Source organism: Ostrea edulis, chromosome 10 (genome assembly GCF_947568905.1).
Source record: "Ostrea edulis chromosome 10, xbOstEdul1.1, whole genome shotgun sequence".
Taxonomy (NCBI): domain Eukaryota; kingdom Metazoa; phylum Mollusca; class Bivalvia; order Ostreida; family Ostreidae; genus Ostrea; species Ostrea edulis.
In genome coordinates, this window is record NC_079173.1 from 3,745,048 (window position 1) to 3,760,272 (window position 15,225).

Genomic DNA, 15,225 nt, shown 5'->3' on the forward strand with positions numbered 1-15,225 from the left:
TAAATTTGAAAATTTTAGTGGGGGGGGGGGGGGGGGTTCGCCCCCTTAAATCCGCCATTGGTTACGACAGTAGGAGCCACTTTATTGAAATATCGAGTGGTTTTATCGGACAAATGAATTTCCACTCGGCAACAAGAAAATAATTGATACACTGAATGAATTAGTAAAAGGGTTATAACAATGCTTGGCAAGGATGCCTAGCTACTGGTATTTATATATGTAGAACTGAAATGTAATATTTAAGTGTGTACTAGGAATTAATTTCAATTCATTAATTGATTCACCAAGCATGTTGGCATACTATCATGTTACACAACATGAGATATATAATGACAATAAACTAAATACTAACAGTTCATTTACATATATGTAAATACAAGTATATATTTGACATGTACCTGTGATATTAGACTGCATGTATGCAATTTAGTATTGCATCTTCAACAATAGTTTTACAAAACTGACAAAAAACGACATTCTTTTGGAATACATGGTTTTCAATATCTACCAGTTTCAATTTCTAAAGGGTGGGCAGATATTCTTAGTTTTGTTAATCTAGAGCGTACTACTTTCGCAATTGGAAATTTCAAATAGTCTTGTAATTCATAGTTCTTTCTAATTTTACTGTAAAATAGCAATTTTCTACGTTTAGAGAATTCAGAATTTTGCAGTTGCATGTTAATATTATCAGTATATAGTAATTAAATTAAAGAAAAATAATACGAAATATATACATTTTATTGTAAATAAACATACAATCTTTGGAAAATAAAGTATGTACTCGCTGATATTGATACTCTTTTTCATTTGTATTTCATGTTTATATAGTATGTAATTCAAAAGAAATATTTAAAGTTTGTACAAATCGTCCAATACAAATCTTTGCCAAGTTTTTTCTTTTTCTAATCATCATTTGCAGCTGTTTTGAACTCCTCACATTTTCACCCACTCCTAATGTGAATATTATATTGAAGGAAAAGATCCCGCTCGCGCCGGTAAGTGAGAAAGTTTCCCAGTTTACTTTCGGAAGGTCGGTGGTCTCTTCCAAGTTACATTGTATCTGGGTTCTCTCTTCCTCCAACAAAAATTGGGCGCCACCAGATAACTGAAAAATTGTTGAGTGTGGCGGAAAACATCAATCAATCTAAGAAAATGTCAAATATCATGTGAAAATTTGTGTGCTTTTCATGAAATACTTATTACAGTGTGTATTTATCAATGTGATTTGATCAAATTTTTATGCTGTCTGGTTTCTTACCATTAGTAAGCCCTTCGTTACACACTGAATTTGACTACGGATTACTCTGATGACCAGATCAAGATAAAGGGCTCACGGCGGGTATATAACCTCGGACGATAAGGGCTACATACTCCTCCTACAATGGAGGCACCTAATCCCACCACCGGTATGTCCAGGGGTCCATGTTTGTCCAACTCTATATTTTGTATTCTTTACGGGAGTCATGAGATTGATCACTGTTCGTTTTCTTTACCCTTTGAAAGTGAAGTATTTTTGTAATAAAATTCAACCACATATCTGTAGTTTAGGCAGATTTTGCACACGTATTTGACAGTATAGACGCACCATGTAAGTGAAATATCGCAGACATAATTATGCCTTGTTACCTTATCATCAGAAGTTAGAGTTTGTTTGTAGATCTTCAAAGTTTAAGAATAAAATGATTACAAACAGGTTTAAAAGACTAAATATAATATTGAACGCAAAAGCAGTACTTTATTTGTGCCTCTGAAATGCGTTTCAGGTGAAAAACTAATGTTTTTGACATAATGACTATTTATGGATTTATTTATGGGGCACTTTTAAGTGCAAAAAGGTTTTGAACATATTTTATTGATCAAATCAAAAGGATTGGGAACAAGTTCTAACAACTTTCAAGTCCCTCTCTTAAGATTTTACAATATGTCATGCAAGGTAATAATTAACAGGTAAAATGTACAATGATTAAACGAATCTACAAGTTTCTTCTATAAATTTATGAACAAATGAAAAAAATATTTATATTAGTTTGCAGAGGCAAATTGACATCACCGCATAATAACAATTTTACATCATTATTGACCAAGTCAAGCATGGAAAGGCGATTAAAAGGATTATTTCTAGCTCTAGAGTAATTTTCACAAGCGAATAAGAAATGGTAGACATCTTCGTTAAAATTTCCACATGTACAAAACGGAGAATTTGTAATATTTCGTTTATAAAGATCATAATTAAGTATACAGTTGTGTCTTAGCTTTGTATGAACAATGTAGATATATCGTTTTCCAATATGATGGTGGTCTTGTCATTATATTTTGGCGGAATGAATTGATTGAGATGGCTTCTCTGGGTTCTACATTTAATAAATTCCAGTTTTACAGAGTCAGGTACAAATCAGTTTTTGAATAACTCTCATCTGCATTTTAGAATATAAAACTTATCTTTGTTCCTAGTATCATAAAGGGATATATTTTCATGTTTATGTGGAATAATTTCATTTAAATAATCAGAGGCGTTACCATTGCAAATTTTAAACATGGTAGTCATTTTTGCGATATAACGTTTGCCAGTCTGTTTCTGCATAGAGCTGGGGATTCTCTAGATACAAACATAGGAAGACCAGTAACGATTCTATCTACACATAATTGTACTTTTTCAAGTTTATCAGTATCGTGAACAGAACAGCCATCCCAAACAATTGAAGCATATTCGAGAGTAGGTCTAATAAAAGCTGTATGTAAAATTTTGACAGATATCGATGTTTTCTACCAATTTTGAACTTAAGCTTTTTTAAAAGCCCCAATTTTTATAACATAGTAGTATAGAGTGGAATTGAGTTATCTTTTTGCGAAAAATGAACAGCTTTAGTCTTGGATAGATTGAATTTGAGTAACCACTTATTTGACCATTTTTCTAATGTATGTAAATCATAATCATATATGCAAAAAGGTCATGTTTAGAACACCGTATTCAATAACAGGCATTGTGACCCTACTTTTTCTTTTTAATTTCGTAATTCTCCTTCAATGTGGAAATCAATAGCACACTTCTCCAAAAATTTACATTGCTCCAAATCTCACGTGCGATCCTCTTTACATCTTCGCTAGTCAAGGATTTACGATCCGATCCGCTTATTTGAGAAGCGGAGCGGATCGTAAGCCTTTTGGCTAGTAATTATCGTGAGTTCATTATTTACCAAATATGGAGCGTCATTATGATCAAAGGGTGCATTGGCTGTTCCGTTTAATGTAACGAATAGGTTAGCCATACATGATATTCTAATACTTTGTTTATATTTTTAAGAAATACATAAAAATATAAACATAAACAATAAAATGTCTTTCTTTGTTGTTTCATAGGTTTTTATAGTCGGTTAAAAAGCTCTACAGAGCTTGTGTTTGATATGTTGAATATATATAGTGCCATATTAAACCCGCTCACGCGAGTTACATGTACGATTTTTTTCTGCAACTCGCGTTAGCGGGTTATGCAATTTTTTGCTGCAATGGTTGCTGTAACCCTCATCACCCGATGAAACAACAAAGAAAGCATTTTATTATTTAAATCGTACCACAAATTCTTGTCTTGGTGTCCTACATTGTAAAATAGGTGAAACAGTTGTCTAGCACTTTAAAATTATTTTAATACCTTATTCTACTTTTATGTGGAGACAATGAATAAATCCCTGAAGCCCACCACACCAATGTTTGTGTCCCCTTGATATTTATTTATATCAGATTCCCTGGACTTGTGAGTATAATAAAACACTTCATTCATAGTTGCATCTTGCTGTTGAACCCCCCCCCCCCCCCCCCAACCCCCCAAGTTGCAAATTTGAATGTACAATGCAAGACAAAAATGAATATGGGTTTATGATTTTCGAAAACTACACATTTCAAAAGAAATAAGTGAAAACGTGTGTGTCTCTTATCCATGTACATTTTAAAAACGTATCTAGAAATAAAAATAATCTTCACAACCCACATCATTTTGAGAAATATTGTATGGCAATGCTTTGATTGTAAAGATTATTTTCACATACCAAACACGTACAGTAATTAAGGTAGCTCACTACACTAAAGCTTATACTCTGTATGACACCATGTCACAAGATGGCGATTTAAATGTTTTGTGAAATTATTTGTATCGATCGATCTGTTTGTCTATCATTGTAACCCAGTGGTGAAAACATTGGACTGGTGAAACACAGATCTTGAGTTCAAATCCCCAGAGTCTTTTGTTCATATGTGTTGAAATAATTTTTCTGAAAATCATGTTTTTATCCAAATTTGTACATTTTTTGCATGTATATTTATTGTTTATCATCATACCTTTTATAATTAAATCAATTCGTACAGATTTGAGAAACTATTTCTGGGTGTAGTGATCGAGCCACCTTAACCTTTAATAGTCTGGAGAGATAGACAAAGAAAAATTGAATATTAAATTTTATTTGTGTATAAAATGTTACAAAATTGTCCAACAATGAAAAATAAAGCTATGATGGTAGAAATATCTAAAAACATAAAGCACTTTAAAATCTTCTTTCACAGCAGTGACAACACAACAGTATAAAACTAACAAAATCTGCATACACAAAAATTGATTATGCATAAGTTGTCATTTCAAAATAGCACTTAATCTTCAATCATTTTAATTTGTTTTATATTTGAATGATTAGTTGATAGCTTGTAATACAATAGGTACATATCAGATACAATTAACTGCAGAGGTGGATCCAACGGGGTTGGGTTGGACCCCCCCCCCTCAACTTCCTTCAGAAAGTTTTGCTTAAAAATGGTAAAAATAATGTATTTTGAGGGTGGAACCCCCTTGAAAACCAAAATCAATGAAAGAGCCCTCTTTTTCAAAAATTCCTGGATCCACCCCTGCACTGCTTCATATACATACAGAGTTTAATCACTTGTCTCAATGAAACACAATTTATCTTTTTTCTTATGGTGAACAATGAAATAAAACTTGAGACTTTACTGATAAAAATCTGACTGCTTTGATCTTTCAGTCTACTTGTACTGTAACAGTCTAAAAGTTATATACAACCCAAGGTATAGTTACAAATGCATAGGCTATACACAATAAATTTTGATTTCAGGTGTGTCAAAAATTTACAGCTACCTTACAAAACAGCTACAATCCATAAACAACTGATGTCAAGAAACGACAAAATTTCTCATGTCAACACTGATCTGTTGTTAACTTCTGTTGTTGACTTTCGGAGAAGAAAGTGCTGGACTTTTATCACAAACGGATCACACCGAGGTGCATAGTGACGTAAAAATTTATTGCAAGACAGCACTTACATCGTAACAACCGTGTTATTCACACCCACTACAGTAGCAATTGCTATATATACAAATCAATTTGTCAACATTGTACAATCCACAATAAAGCATGTCACAAGGAGTCTTGTATAAACTTGCATATCTATGTTAAATATTCCTGTAATAAATCTAAAGTTGCATAAAACATTACATTATTTTCTACTCTTCTATAACACAGTGACTGTCAGACTCTTTACTTAATTAATGATGGTAAGGTGATTACAAAGGCCACAGATGGCCTTTGTTTAAATTCCACAATTATTGACATTCAGTAGTGCTTATGGGCCCCAACAACCTTATCACATGCATGTATCACTTAGTATAGACATCCCAAGCTGACAACCTGTTCAAGCTGGAAAAAAACAAAAAGGACCCGACCCAAATGTGTATGCACTATATGCTCTCAATAAAAATAACTGTTTTTCTTCCTCTTCAAAAGATGCTGTGACTCAGCCAGACTTCTTACATAAAATTACTGCACGATTGATCCCATCTGCTTTTATATGAGGTTTTCTCAAAAGAATTATTTCCTATGACCTTGAGATTAAATGTTTTAAAGGATTGACATGATCAATGAATAACGAGTTGTCTCCGATACAGGACACAGGATAAAGCATGCATGTCATTGATTGTATCGCAAAACATTAACCCTTCAAATCGGAGATTCAGTTTACGTCACTGCAGACGAATATTCTGCACAATGTAGCATTTTTCAATTGTGACAGTCCTAGAGAACAAAATATGTGTCTAATTACTCATATCAAACCCTGTACATTTCACGTGACTGTTCCTAACATGTAATAAGATCAGATATACTTGGATGTACTAATGACAAAATAGACATCCCGCTAAAGAATTCAAAGTCATTAATTTTGTGCATATATTAGTGCTAAAATTAAGTAAAATATCAAGATGACCATATCAAAACACATTCCTAGATGTATATCAAATCTATTCCAGCAAAAATTGTCACCTTTAAGGACACAGAACCAAATTTTAATTTTTTAGTTCTACGCAGAAACCTTTCTATGCGAATGTAATTAAAAATGTGGTCGTGATGGTAACTGATCGACACATTCAAATATTAAACAAGTCTTGTTTTGCATAGAAAAATACCAAGTTTTTTAAATACATAAAATTGTATTACATATATATATATATACATGTAGTGTAAATATATATTATGTTTGCAACATGCTACACATGTACTTCTGATGTTAATTAATTCTTTATAAAAAATGTTTTGCTACAGCCCTTTTGTCAATTAGGTTTATCCTGAAGTACGTCAATTTTCCTTTCAATTTCAATGAATATTGGTCGGTTAATATAAAATATGATTGTAAACTCTGAAATCCATATCTACAACTATACAATTCTTTCAACTTATTTCACTCATCAAAGCTATAGGCCACTTTGTCATTTATCAACTGTTAAGCAATAACAAGTTAGATTGATCATCTTTGAAGTGACCAACACATACACCATCAGCACTAATAACCTGTGTATGAATTTTAAAAGTACAAAACAAACAAAACAAAGAAAATAGTTAAACAAAACAAACAAAACAAAGAAAATAGTTAAACAAAACAAACAAAACTATACGATTTCCTTAACATACATGTACCAAAGGTACAACAAAATAGTATTTTTGAAGAGTTGGTCCCCGAAAATTGTTTTTACATCCATTTCAGACAGGAATACCTCCTCCACTTCTGCAGATACATCCATTTCAGACAGGAATACCTCCTCCACTTCTGCAGATAGACTTCTGACAATACCACAACAGGTCATCTCGCCCATGCTCTGTAACCTCAACAACTTTAAGGTACACCCTGTAGTTCTGGTGACAATCTATTGGTCTCTCCTGTAGATCCAATGGAGTGTTGTCCATAAAACAAAGCGTCAGCATGTTAATTCCATCAGTCTCCATCTGGAAGAGGAACAAACACTGAAAATTAATTATGTCCCTAAAAGAAACCCAAGAAGAGGCCAAAATGCCAGAACGGTCACCTGAGTATCTTCAATGGACAGCTCATTCAAACAAAGTGTTTAAAATAATTGTTTAAAAATTAAAATAAATGGTCCCCAATCTTTATCTTTCCCAATTCATTTTTTTTAATGTCCAAGAGTAAATGATCATTTTACAAAATTCATGTGCTGCATTTTTACTTAACGACCACCTAGCCTGTAATTACTCCCCAGGATCATGAATTGTTGTAGATTTACACGCTCCATAACATTGGGCCACATTGCTCACCTGAGTCACCTTGACCCTGTTGTTTTTCAGCAAAAATCTTAACCCCATATCATGGCTCCCAACCTAACCCCAAAGGCCACAATATAACTGTGAAACAAGGTCAAAAGATCAATGACCATGGTATGAAATGTAAGGTCTTGTTATAAGGAATCTATACAAATTTTGAAAGCTAGTCCTTTATACCTTAGATATTGTCTACCTTGTAAGGTTTTCTTAGAAGTAAGTCAAATTCCAAAGTCAAAGCCACAAGGTGAAAACTTTGGTACCAAAAGAAAGGTCTATCAATGTCACAATACATGTAAATGCACACATGAATTATTTTTTAATTAGTTAATTAGTTTTAGTAGAATAATTCCTCATTAATAAATCCTGTGGGGATCCAGGTTAGAATAGGTCCTCAGTACCCCTTGCTTGTAAGAAGAAGAGACTAAATGGGGAGGTTTTTCGGATGAGACCGCAAAAACTGAGGCCCCGTGTCACAGCAGGTGTGGCACGATAAAAATCCGTCCTTGCTCTAAGACTGTAAGCACCGAGAATAGGCCTAAATTTTGCAGCCCTTCACTGGCAGAGGTGACGTCTCCACATGAGTGAAACATTCTCAAGTCAGACATTAAACAATAGACAACCAACCAACCTCATTAATAACACGCATAAAAGCTCTGGATAAAGGATTTTTAAAAAAAAATTTGAATTAAAGTCTTAATTGCTGTTAATAATACATTGTACATGCTAAGATTCACCTTCATCACACAATGTTGAAAAGTTCTCATAAACACAATCAATAAAGATAAATACCATGCGAAAGTTCTCCTCTACAAAGCTTTTCCACGATTTGTTACTGTATTCATACGACAGCTTTGTTGTGAAAGTTTTCCCATCCAGCTTCAAAACTTCCACTTTGATACTTTTATCTGAAATGTCAGATGAAAAACATCAACCTTTGTTACTTTTATCTGAAATATTAAATACGTCCATCCAATTTCACTTTGTTACTTTTATCTGAAATATTAAATAAGTTCATCCAATTTCACTTTGTTACTTTTATCTGAAATGTTAAATACCAAGTAACTAATAAAAAGTAAATCACTTTGTTACTTTGATCTGAAATGTTAAATACCAAGTAACTAATAAAAAGTAAATCACTTTGTTACTTTGATCTGAAATGTTAAATACCAAGTAACTAATAAAAAGTAAATCACTTTGTTACTTTGATCTGAAATATTAAATACCAAGTAACTAATAAAAAGTAAATCACTTTAAAAACATGTTGTAGTTGTTGCTTGTCATTCAGAAATCCATTAAATACTTTCTCACGACAAAATCAGTCCACGAATTTCTTATGATACTTATGAAGCATCATTTGGCCTGGTATGGTATTACATCAAAATATCTTTATCTTGAATATGGGTTAAATCTTCAATAACCCTGCTTATGTCAAAGTCGATCGCCCGTCCCGGCCATAACCCCCATGTATCGTAAATGACTTTATAAACTCCTGTGATATCTTAAAATTGGTAGTCTCGAATACCCTGCTTATGTCAAAGTGTCTTCAATGTCCCAAGCCCTTAAAGACCGAGGAAATAAGCACCGCCTTCAATTTTACCTGGTCTGTAAACCCCTGTCAATCAGGAGAAATTTAGCTTCAGATTGGATGCTAGAAATTGATGGACATTTAGTTACTAATCCGTGTGTATACATTGTCCACCTCGTCTCTCGATCGAGGCGTCCGTGAAATGTTTTGATGTTTACCGCGTAGTATGCCAGCTCAATTGAGAAAGTTTTGATAAGAAAATTATGGCTTTGTATTACATCTTTAGTCACAAAATATAATGTATTGAGTCGAAAATCTTACATATAATTACATCAATTATAATAAATTATGATGGGTTGTGTTTAGGAAGAGGTGCAATAGAAAATTATGGATGGTTAGAACATAATTTACATGGGCATGGATTTTATGCTCAAGAAACTGTACCGACTCTCATTGGAAATGTCGTGTTTATATACTATTATCAAAATTTTAATTATGAGTAAATACGTCATTAAAATTCTGTTTATATTCAGTTGAAATTTTATCAGCGTCATTTTACGACGAAACATGGCAACAAAAGTAACCTAAGTAACCGCCAACTCTATCAGAAGAGAAACTTTTGTGGCCAGAAAATCCCGGTGTGCCGTCCAGAAAAAATAAATCTAACAGAAAAAAACTTTATAAGAAATTCTGGACTATGTTGAGTCATCGTGGGGTGTGGGACGATGATCGTTATATCGCCAGAAAATCCGCCGCAGTACGAAGGGATTCTCGTAGGAATCTGTATGTTTGGCAGACGCACGGATACAAGAGAGACATCATGCCTCACTGTGTTAACCTTGAAAGACAGCCTTACATGGGACATTTGTGGCAGTAAAGAACAGACTAGCTGTAGATAGTTTACTTTATTTCATCATGATTATAATTAAGAATTTTCTGCCTAATTTTTCAATGGCTAACGTCCTCAACTACAAAATAAATTTATCGTGCTTTAACATGTTTGATTCTTTAATTTTTTTATCAATATTTTGAATAACATGCACAAGAAAAATAATTGCACTTATGATTTATCTTACGAAAACGTACAGGTAACACGGGTAACACCCCGTGTATTCAGGAAGCTATACAAAAGCTACCATTCTTCCCTCGGGGCTTCACACCTGCTTAAAATTACCTCCGCCCCCAACTAAACTTACCTGAGGTAAACCGACCGGTCGAAAAACTCGGTCTTTAATTCATCTGGTTTATCACATAGTGCAGTCAGCTAATCATACCTAGTATTGTTCCTTTACACATTCTCGCCCGTGGCTGGTCACATCATTTAACTGTCAATTGTTAATTACCCCATTACCTAACATCCCCCCCCCCCCCCCCCCCCTGCAAGGTTTAAGGTAATTTGTATTCAGCGTAGTTTTCAAACATGAAATGATTTAATTCACAGTTAATTATAAATAAATAGATCCGATATTATGGATAATTATAAATAAACAGATCCGATATTATGGATAATTATAAATAAACAGATCCGATATTATGGATATGTTGGATGATACTCTATAATCGTTATTAAAAAGTTTGATAAATAAATCCAAAGATTTTCAATGTGCACTTGAAGTTAATAATCATGAAAACGATAATGTATTTAATAATATACACTATATCATCAACACGTAAAATAAAGAAAATGAGATTCAAAGTGAGCAGAAATTAAAGTGAAATTCAATGTGATGTCAAAAGATGTCGCAAAATCGATGATTTAACTAGTTTTAACGTCTAGAAATAATTGAAGAGCAATGATTTCTTTATTTTGTGTGTACCAATGTCTCGTCTACATTACAATGCACAATTTACAGTCGTACTGATTTCACTAACCATTGATCTCGGTGTTCACGTATTTTTCCAATACCAATTGAAGGCTGCATTCGAATTCCTCCTCCTCTGTAAGAGAGGGCTGTAGTTCCTCTTTACCTGGTGATGCGTCAGGGTCCAGGTTCTACAAAAGACACAGAAAATGGAGAGGTCTGATGAACAGTTGAATTACATCAAAACAGTTAAATTACATCACAACAGTTAAATTACATTACAACAGTTAAATTACATCACAACAGTTAAATTACATCACAACAGTTAATGGGGAGGTCTGATGAACAGTTAAATTACATCAAAACAGTTAAATTACATCAAAACAGTTAAATTACATCACAACAGTTAATGGGGAGGTCTGATGAACAGTTAAATTACATCAAAACAGTTTTAAAATACATCACAACAGTTTTAAAATACATCACAACAGTTAAATTACATCACAACAGTTAATGGAGAGGTCTGATGAACAGTTAAAATACATGATCACAAGCAGAGCTTGCTTTCTATTTTGAATTCCTTTCCGTCAAATTTTTGAGAAGATAATTTTGAAACTAACCAACTCTTGTATGGGGTCTTCACTGTGCTGTGATAAGTCTCGGATTAACTTCTCTGTAACAATAAATAAAAATCAATTAATTATAATGATACAAAAACGTAAAGGAAAGAATTCCTATAAAAACATCAACATAGATTTACATGAAATGCTCGACCAACCCAATGACAACCCCCCCCCCCCCCAAGTAATTTTCCTTATGCAGAATTCAAACGTCCCATATTGTGGCCCCAACCTAGCCCCAAAAATTCACGACACAATTACCCATAATGAAATCACAAAAATTCACGACCCAATTACCCATAATGAAATCACACAATAAGGGGATGCCTCAATACTCTCTTGCTGTTCTGGAAAAGAAGACTTTTAAAAAAGATTTTCTTTCCTGTATACATGCATTATAATAAATTCTATCCATGCTAGCCCAAAGTAAAAAAAACAAACAGAGGCCGTCATGGGCCACATCGCTCAAATTATTTACCTTAGCCCTGCTGTTTTTAGCTATTATGATTTTTAAGATGTTTTTGCATTCTCTAATCCCATGAAATATTTTGACCCCATTTTGTGACTCAACCTAGCCCCATTATGGGTCACGATATAACCATGGTACAATGTCAATAAAAAATCATAAGGAATCTATATACACAAAAAAACCTTAATCTTATGCTTGTCTTTTCTTGAATCTATTCTTTGTCAGGAATCTTTCATTCAAATTTCAACTTTTCTGGTCCAGTGGTTCTCGTGAACAATTTTAAATGTCCCTACCCTATTTTTGCCTTTTCTTGATTATCTCCCCTTTGAAGGGAGCATGACCCTTTATTTGAACAAACTTGAATTCCCTCTATTCAAAGATGATTTGTACCAAGTTTGATTCAAATTGGCCCAGTGAGTCTGAAGATGAAGATAAAAATGCAAAAAGTTGACAGACAGATGGACAGCTAGATGATAAGACAAGAGGTGATTAAAAAAGCTCCTTTAAAAACATGGAATGACATTTTCACTCACCATATTCTTCATCTTGTTCTTTTTGGCTTGTGGGGGAGGAAGACCTCGGGGTAGAAACCTTGGGCTGCAGCAGACTGAATGGCGTCTTGGGCTGATTCACCTGGGGAGTGTAGAACTTAGGAGGAGTTAAAGGACTATACGGTAAACCAACATCTGGGTTTGAAAGTCGGTATTGAACTTTTGAAGGTTTTGACGGATTTTTAACATCCACATGTAAGTTATGTTTCCGTTGGTTGGGTTTTTTGAAATTCCTCGGTGGTGGAAGAGCTTTGCTAGGGTCTGTGTCTATAACCACCATCTGTCTACTAGGGTCTATTGTAAAGGGCATGATGGGACCTGGGGCCACCACCTCTCCTTGAGACTCACTGGATTCCTGTCCACTCAGATTGAGACTTGTATTATCTTTGATAGACCCTTCAGATTTGTTTATGCTGAAGTCTTGAGACTTATTTGTTGATGGTGTCTCATCGACTGCGAACAGATCGTCGTCATTGATGTCGTAGTCATCATCAAACATGGTGTTTTTGCGAGGTAAGGCAGGATTCACAGCTGCCATCCTTGATAACGGTTTCACACGATCTCCTACATCCGTAATTCCTGAATCGCCTTTTCTCTTGTCTGATGGAGCGTGAAAAACGTTCTCATCTGATGCAGCATTTGGAACTTCCTCCACTGGAACCTCTACCTCCACTGGAATCTCTTCAACCGGAGTGTGGAAGCTCTCGCTCGACTTTGATTTGGAAGTCGACTCAAACTCAAACAGGATGGAGTTGGGAAGATTGCCATTGACTGTGCTGTTGCTGTTGTTGGTACTGTCGGTGGGTATCTCTAACATCGTCATTAAGGGATCCGGGAGAGCTAAGCTGGAGGAGTGTCTCGATATACTACTCGTTTCATCACTTCTGGTGGAAGATCCACTACGTGAACTGCTCCTTCCATCATTCTCCTCAATAAGGGTCTGAATGATTCTTTCCTGGTTGAATTCACTGCTGCCATGACTACCGCTGTTGAGGTGGGAACTCTGGGAAGCCACACCGAGAAGATCACTGCTGCTGCTGGTTTTCGAGAGCTGCTCATTTAAAACTTGTGTATGGAGCCGGTCTATGTCTGTTTCTTCTGTTTCTTCCAAAAGGTTAGTAAAGGCAGGCAAGCTGTCACTGAAATTCGGAGGAATTTCAACCTCTTCTGCAGTTATATTGTTGCTTGGGTGGTCCATGCATGTCTCTATACCATCAAAGAGTGGAAGCACTGTTAAATTTGTGTCTATGTGAGGGAAGTCATTCAGGCTATTCACATCATGAAGATAAAGAGTCTTAAAATCGTTTGTAATATCTGACAATATATCCTTTGGGGTAGCCAAAATAGACTTTTTAAAGCTTTCGAAATTAGGGTGTTCACTTTTCGAGTCTTTAGAACTTTTATCAAAGTCTGGGTCATGAAGCTTGGAAAAAATCTCAGTAGTGTGCCTGGGAGAGACTTTGTTTTCAACCTTGACTGAATTCAACACTGTTTCTACGTCATCCTCCAGTTTCACTGACGTGCCCAAGATATTGGTAATACTTTGTTGAATGACCACACGACTGTCAAACATTTCAAAGTTCTCGTGATTATTCAAACTGTGCTCCACTTCCTTCATAATCCCATCTGTTGGTTCAATCTGTTTATTGGATGGCAGACGCATATCATCCTCCACGGTGTTCCCAGAATTCAGAACCGAGTACAGATTGTCTCCAAATTCATCTGAAAAAGACACAAGATAATCCCTGTCAAAACCGCAAGCCTTACATTCACAGTCACGTACCAATTGATTTTCTTTTTGTAATGTTTTGGTCCTTTTTACCGTGAAGCAAAGTGTTATACGATCAAACCTCATTATCTCAAACTCGTTGGCTCTGAGAAAAAAATTAAAAGAGATATCCAAGAATTCGAGATTTAGAGGGTAAAATATTTAAAGAATAAGTAGTGGGGACTTCCGAATCGATGGTATTCAAGATACTGAAGTTCGACTGTAATTTTTTTTATAATTCTGTTCTATTGTTTATTGTATTTTTTTTTTACTCAATTAGGTATGCTACGCAGCAGTATACAGTTATTGACTGGGTTGAAGGACAGCAGTATACAGTTTTTGACTGGGTTGAAGGACAGCAGTATACAGTTATTGACTGGGTTGAAGGACAGCAGTATACAGTTAATGACTGGGTTGAAGGACAGCAGTATACAGTTATTGACTGGGTTGAAGGACAGCAGTATACAGTTATTGACTGGGTTGAAGGACAGCAGTATACAGTTATTGACTGGGTTGAAGGACAGCAGTATACATTTATTGACTGGGTTGAAGGACAGCAGTATACAGTTATTGACTGGCTTGATGGACAGCAGTATACAGTTATTGACTGGGTTGAAGGACAGCAGTATACAGTTATTGACTGGCTTGATGGACAGCAGTATACAGTTATTGACTGGGTTGAAGGACAGCAGTATACAGTTCTTGACTGGGTTGAAGGACAGCAGTATACAGTTATTGACTGGTTTAAGGACAACCGCTGTTTTGTTTGATCCAAATACGGATCTGTTGGCCCAAATCCTTAGGCTGTTGTCTAGGGACCCACTCTATAAAAATTCTTCTTCTTCTTGATGAAATGTAAGTAATATAGAAAAGAATAATAATGCTGT

The 15,225-nt window shown here is 34.9% G+C and overlaps 1 protein-coding gene and 1 long non-coding RNA gene across 3 annotated transcripts in view; both read right to left on the minus strand.

Moving 5' to 3' along the window:
* Positions 1 to 723: 723 nt before the first annotated feature.
* LOC130050884 (uncharacterized) lies at positions 724 to 1,617 on the minus strand. The gene is made up of 2 exons (XR_008799265.1): positions 1,259 to 1,617; positions 724 to 1,105 (listed from the first exon to the last, which is right to left on the minus strand). It is a non-coding gene; the product is annotated as an uncharacterized LOC130050884 (long non-coding RNA).
* A 2,816-nt stretch (positions 1,618 to 4,433) lies between these two features.
* Positions 4,434 to 15,225, minus strand: part of LOC125666576 (uncharacterized) — a 55,873-nt gene continuing 45,081 nt past the window's right edge. For both annotated transcript variants that reach the window (XM_048899757.2, XM_048899756.2), the window contains exons 19-23: positions 12,553 to 14,292; positions 11,551 to 11,603; positions 11,001 to 11,121; positions 8,393 to 8,508; positions 4,434 to 7,270 (exon numbers count right to left, since the gene is read on the minus strand). In XM_048899757.2, the coding sequence (XP_048755714.2) occupies positions 7,070 to 7,270; positions 8,393 to 8,508; positions 11,001 to 11,121; positions 11,551 to 11,603; positions 12,553 to 14,292 (2,231 nt within the window). In that variant the 3' untranslated portion in view covers positions 4,434 to 7,069. The remainder of the gene's footprint in view (positions 7,271 to 8,392; positions 8,509 to 11,000; positions 11,122 to 11,550; positions 11,604 to 12,552; positions 14,293 to 15,225) is intronic.